Source organism: Eulemur rufifrons, chromosome 16, assembly GCF_041146395.1.
Source record: "Eulemur rufifrons isolate Redbay chromosome 16, OSU_ERuf_1, whole genome shotgun sequence".
Classification (NCBI taxonomy): domain Eukaryota; kingdom Metazoa; phylum Chordata; class Mammalia; order Primates; family Lemuridae; genus Eulemur; species Eulemur rufifrons.
The window spans coordinates 37,475,894-37,481,760 of record NC_090998.1 but is presented as its reverse complement, the minus strand read 5'-3'; the positions used below and the strand labels follow the sequence as shown (position 1 = coordinate 37,481,760).

The following is a 5,867-nucleotide window of genomic DNA, read 5'->3' as shown; positions in this document are numbered from 1 at the left end:
ACTCAGTAGGCAACTATTCTGTGGTTCCCCAGAGGTGCCTACTAAGACAACCAGGCAATCAGGGGAGACGCAGAAGAATCAAAAGCAGCGTTTATTTTTCTATCAAATCCCGAATCCATGTTCCAGCTAGTGAATGAAGGGTAAGTCAAGCCTCACATAGACTCTTGGTAAAAACAATTGCAACTTTCTACAAAAACAAACCAAAAAAACCATTTTTTCCTTTTTTAAAAGCTCCCAAGCATTTGGGAACAGATGAAAGAAATTCACATATTGAATAGGTCTGTGCTTCCTTCTTTTCGGTATTCAGAGGTCCCTCTCTGCTGCCACTTCTGCGCAGATGCGACACTGATAATAGTCTGCAGCTGCGCTAACAGTCCTATCTCCTCGTTGCTCTGGTTTGACAACCTAGAACCATGGTACGATTTCCATTTAAATGCCCCAAAAACAGCTGGAAAGATGTGAATTAAATTCTGCAAACCTTTATTGAGTGCCTACTATTTGCTGGGCACAGGCTAGGCACTGGGCAGTGATTCTGCTGGTTCTGAGAAACACAAATGGTACAGTAGAGAGGAGGCTCCTCCTAAGTGGCAGGAGGATGTTTGCTGGAAGTTAAGAGAATCAATGCCTCCTCTGCTTATACCACCTGGAGTAGGTGTGGAACTAAGGCCTTGGGAACGGTTGCTGTGCTCTCTTCTACAGGTGCTGCCGAGGAAGAACCAAGAGCAGTTGCTAAACAGCTGTGGAATTTGCTCCACAATCCACATAGTGATGTGTCTCCAAGGAGCTCTGGGTCATGTGGCCAATGTATGAAATCTTCACTGACGTTCTAGGCGTGAAAAAAAACAAGCAGAATTTATTCTGTTTTTGAGGTGAAATAAGCAAGAAAAAATTGCCCAAATAATTTCTTCCAAGTTCAGGCAACAATACCCGTGGGCCCCAGGAATATATCCTCATGGTTATGTAACTAGGAGGCCAGAATCTCTCTCCACATCCATAGGGATGCCATGTTACGGCGTAACCTTCTAAATAAGTGGTTCTCAACCAGGGATGATTTTAATGTACTGACTTCTGGCAATATCTGAAGACATTTTGGGTTGCTACAACTGAAAGGGAGAGGAGGTGGTGAATATTACTGACATCGATATCGAGTAGGTAAAGGCCAGGAATACTGTTAAACACCCTACAGCACACCAAACAGCCCCCTACAACAAAGAACTGTCTGGCCCAAAATGTTAATAGTCCCAAGGCTGAGAAATCCTGTTTTAACCCCTCATATTTCAAATGTTTGCAGTAGACCCTTGTCACCTACAAATTTAACAGTCCTGGTTTCAGGAGTAGCCCTAAAGGTCCGTGACATGTGGTAATCTGTGTGGCCGGAGTGCAAGTCTAGTGAAATGCCTGGTACCTACACCCTGAGAAAGCTTTTCTGTTCATTACTGCTCTCATGAGGATTCTAAAGGGGTCACAACATATTCAGTTGAACTAGATCCCATACCATGGAGAAAATTACATGTTCGACTGTTCACTGTGAATCTGGTGATCTGGGCACTGCATCTAGAGAACTCCAAGGGTCTCCTGTATCTGTGCCTGTGAGGCATCGGGTAGCCCTTCTTTGCCTGGGTGCCTCTGCCTCGCGGGTCCCACAGGGAGCTCCTGAGCAAAGGCGCTAAGCTCACACGGCCTGACGATCCAGGCTCAAACATAACGGCCATCAGGGCAGGGAAAAGAGTGACATACCGCATGAAGATCACTATGTTGTGCACCAGGATATCCGGTAATGTGCAGAAGAAGCTATCAAACAGCAAATATATAGTAAAAATGGTCAGTTTGGTGAAAAAAAAAAAAACAAAAGAACAGAAAGGATCATCAGCAGAAGAGTGCAGAGTTATGCTGTCAAACGGAGAGGCAGTCCGGCCTGTCTGGGGTGCCTCCTGTCCCTGACACCCACCCTTTGGACCTAACAGCTGCCAAGGCTCACAGTCGTTCTCATCCTCCCACATTATAATACTTTTCTGTTTTTCCAAATCCATCATAGAAATGCTGGAGCTTCATAATGTTTCTTGTGGCTTAATATTCTTTCAGAAATTCCAGCCCTTCAGTCACATATCAGATGATACATCCTCCAAATAAATCTCAAGACACTCCTTTGGCTGGGAACCTATAGGCCCAAGGCTGTGACTTAAGGCAGGGTCATGCCCCAATCAGTTAAGTCTGACTCTTTCATCCAGTAGAGAACACACACATAGAGAACATCATCCTTACTATACGTAGGAAAATGGTCCTCCCATCTCAGCCTTCCCAGTAAAATTCACCTGCAAATAAGACACCAGAGTCAGTCTGTGACCAAGCAGGCTTGACATAAAACAGTACTATTATTAGCAATCCACAGACCCCACATCATTCTTCCATCACACACAAAATACTTCCCCAAGATTGTCCCTGATATAGTCTATGAGCCTCTAATAAATACTTCCAACCTCTTCCCTTTTGAGAGGCCAGTGGACCTCAGACTACTCTTTCTCTTACAAATTCTTCTGCTCCTCAAATGCTAGCCGAATTTTCTCCCACAATTTTTCATAATTACAGACCCTGTCAATTTTTCCTCAGTAACCTGTTCCTACAAGTGGAAATGAGGAGACAAAAAGGAACGTAACGTGGCTATGGCATTCCCACAACCCCTACTTTTCTCTTAGGCCTGGGGGCAAGGTTCCTACAAGAGCAGCATACCAGTTGCTCACTCCGAGGTGGAATGAGGGAGACATTAGTAGTCACATATGTGCCAACCACTGTGTTCATGTACTGAATCTGGCTGGACAGGCTGGTCACTGCCACGGGATAGAAGTTGGAGTTCTTGATTTTCAGGGTGGCCTGCCTCAGGGCAAGAGAGGAAAGAAGTGTAAGTGTCCTGAGTCCAAGACTGGCAGGTGCACAACCCAGGAAATGAAGCCCTAAGTCTTACCGTGATGGCAAGGATTACAAGGGAGTCCTGTTTATTAAATGTGACTTTCACAACTTTGATGCCGTCATCATCCACAAGGACTGAGTGTGGAAACAGGAAGAAAACCACCAAACCGGATGCCAGGAGACAGAGCAGGATGGACAGGAGGACATACTGCTTACTGCAAATGACACAGCACATGACAGACCCAGGGAGTCAGATATCATGGTCCAATCAGTCAAGATTAAATATAAAACCAGGAAGGAGGGGAGAGTGAAAGGCAAGTTCGAAGTGCCAGGAACCACAAACCAGCCAAGAATAAGTGGAACAGGAGAAGGCTTTTTAAATGTTTGAACACTGTTTGCACTCTAGGAAGAAAAACTGAAGAGAGGAGCTGCATGCAGAGAGACCATTTCCGTACCTCCCAGAACACCCCATTTCTCCAATTCCTTCCAATCCCATTCCTTTACTTGACCCTCAGAACATTTCTAGCTTCAAGTTTATTTCCCAGATTGTAATGGGGGTAGAAATAACTTGCTCAGGTAAATAATTTAAAAAATGGGAAATTTAGAAAGGGACTATGGACAGAAGTAGGTATTAACAGGTGGAAGGCGAGTAACTCACGTTCTCTGAGGGCGCAATCTCTGATCACTGTGTGGGATCAAAGCCACCAACTCATTTACTTGCTCTAGAAAAGAACCAAACAATTATTTTGTAAATCCCATGTGTTGGCTGTACTTTCCTTCACATTTCACTTGAGCCTGCCCCAACAAATATTCTTCTGGAATGAGACTTTTTAAAAAATGCTAGTGAAATGTGCATTTTGGGTCTAATGAACAAGAAACAAGTAAATCTGTAGGAAGTGCCACAAATTATAAAACATCTATCATTGCTGCCAGGGCACTGACATGGAAGTTGAAAAATCTGGGATCTTGTTTTGGCTTTACTACAGGGCCTTGGCAAAGTCACTGAACCTCTCAAGGCCACTGTTTCCTCACTTTAATATTGAGTCTTGGAGTTAAGGGTTTCTAAGGTTCTTACTAGCTCTAAACTTCTGTGACCCTCCATCTAAACTGTTTAGACTTTCTGAAGGCCTACTTAATAATAGATGATTCTGTGCCTAATTCAGGCTCCACCCCTGAACATGTCTCTCTCCCCACCCGATATATTTTTCAGACCTTAATTAGGCTGTTAATGATTTGCTATCTGCTTCCTTGAAGAGAAGCTTCCAAGATGGTCCCCCACAAAGCTGTGACAGTCTTTATGAGCAAAAGCAATAAAAAAATGTGCCTGTCAACAAATCTCACAACATAGAGCAAACTGAATGTTCCAAACCCCGGGGGGTCGGGGAGAAAGGAGTGGAAGTGAAGAAAAGAAAGGATTTCAAATATAAGGAGATCAAGATAAGTTGCAGAATCTGTCCAAGTTTATCAAATCAGCTGAGCTGGCTCCTGTTAAGGGCACTATGAGTACAATGGTAGTATGGACTAGAAGAAAAAGCTGTCTGGGCATACACAAGAACCCCTGAGGTTACCTTAGGATTCTTGTCAGGGAATCCTCCCTCCCCTGATTACCCAGGAGTCTCACCTGTTGGAATGTAGCCTGTCCCTTGGCACGTGAGACAGGTGATGCTATCTCTCCCGGTGAACTCCACATATGGGAACTGAGCAATGGCTTCTTCCTGCTCTCGTTCAGCCAGCAAATCCTCCCTGTCATCTTCTTTCTTTTGCCTGCAGGAGGAGGGGTGACCACAGGTGGAATGCTGAGATCCCATGGCCGTGATGTGCCACTTGTGTCATGTCCTAAGATGAAAAGAGGCAAGGGAATGCATGTTAGCGCCCACACTGGGCCAGGAGAGAAGAAATCGATTCTATGAGAAAAATGAAAACACAAAAACGGCAAGTTGCCGCCCTGAGTATGATCCCAACACCTGCACAATTTCTATCAGGGCCCTCGTTTTGCAGCAGTGCTCCCTACCCCTCTCTTACCCCCTACCCACAGCCGGGGAGATGGGGCCTGCTTTCCGACAACCTGCCCAGGTCCTCACTGCCCTGGGACTCGGGGCACCTCCCACACAGCCCAGCCTCGCCCCTCCCTCTTCACTATTTGCAGTCTGTGCCCTCAAGCAAACCTTCTCAGACAAACAACAGGCACCGAACTAATAACAGGCATTAACAAGCCACATCCCCCTCCACTACCAGCGCCGGGAGGCGGGCTCAGGTCACGCCCCCTGGAAAAATCAACGCTCTGAGCCCAACAAAGTCGCCGAGGCAGGCACGAACGCCAGCGTCCCGGATCTGCAGGGTTAGAACTCCCGGCAGCTCCCCTCCGGTCCACTCCCCCCGCCTCCTGCCCTGGCCAGCCAGCTTACCTGCCTCTTCGGTCCTCGGAGCCGCACGCTCTCTGTGCGCAGGCGCCGAACGCCAAGCGGCTCGGGGAACGCCGGCGTGCGCTCGCGCGTGCGCTCTGTACGGCGCCGGGGCCTTCCCGTCCGCCGCGGAGCTGTAGCACTCCCTCGACGCCGGTAGAGGGCGGCGGAGAGCGGGGCAGAGCTGCGCCTTGCGCGGCTTGGCCGGGGCTGGTTCGCAGATCCAGGGTGATACCCTGCTGTTCCCCAGAGACCCTGGGGAAGGCTCGAGTCAGGAGCAGAACATCTCTCTGCTGCGGGAGGAGGGCGGTGCCGGACACCAAAGCCATTCTCAACTATTCTTGGAGCGCTCTGAGGGTGCAAAGATGCCAAACCCCTGCTGCTTGTCCTCAATCCGGGAGGCGAACCAGACGCTTCAACAGACCACTCCAACGCTGTGGATAAAAGCGCTCAAAAGCGCTGCTGAAAGGCTCACAAGTAGAAAGGCCCTCAGCCCAGCCTAGGGGAAAACTTGCTGGGGTCGGGGGTAGTCCTGCGGCTTCTCCGTGTCTTGCAGGAACG

The 5,867-nt window shown here is 47.9% G+C and overlaps 1 protein-coding gene across 2 annotated transcripts; it reads right to left on the bottom strand.

Moving 5' to 3' along the window:
* Positions 1-75: 75 nt before the first annotated feature.
* On the bottom strand, positions 76-5,357 carry TMEM106C (transmembrane protein 106C). Of its 2 annotated transcripts, none has more exons than XM_069490138.1 (8): positions 5,310-5,357; positions 4,526-4,740; positions 3,563-3,626; positions 2,960-3,119; positions 2,728-2,868; positions 2,263-2,312; positions 1,738-1,791; positions 76-826 (listed from the first exon to the last, which is right to left on the bottom strand). In XM_069490138.1, exons 2-8 carry the CDS (start codon positions 4,710-4,712, stop codon positions 730-732), a joined length of 753 nt encoding a protein of 250 aa, XP_069346239.1. In that variant the 5' UTR covers positions 4,713-4,740; positions 5,310-5,357; the 3' UTR covers positions 76-729. The 2 variants fall into 2 exon arrangements, with proteins under 2 accessions (XP_069346239.1, XP_069346240.1); XM_069490139.1 differs by having other exon boundaries at positions 2,785-2,868.
* Positions 5,358-5,867: the final 510 nt, after the last annotated feature.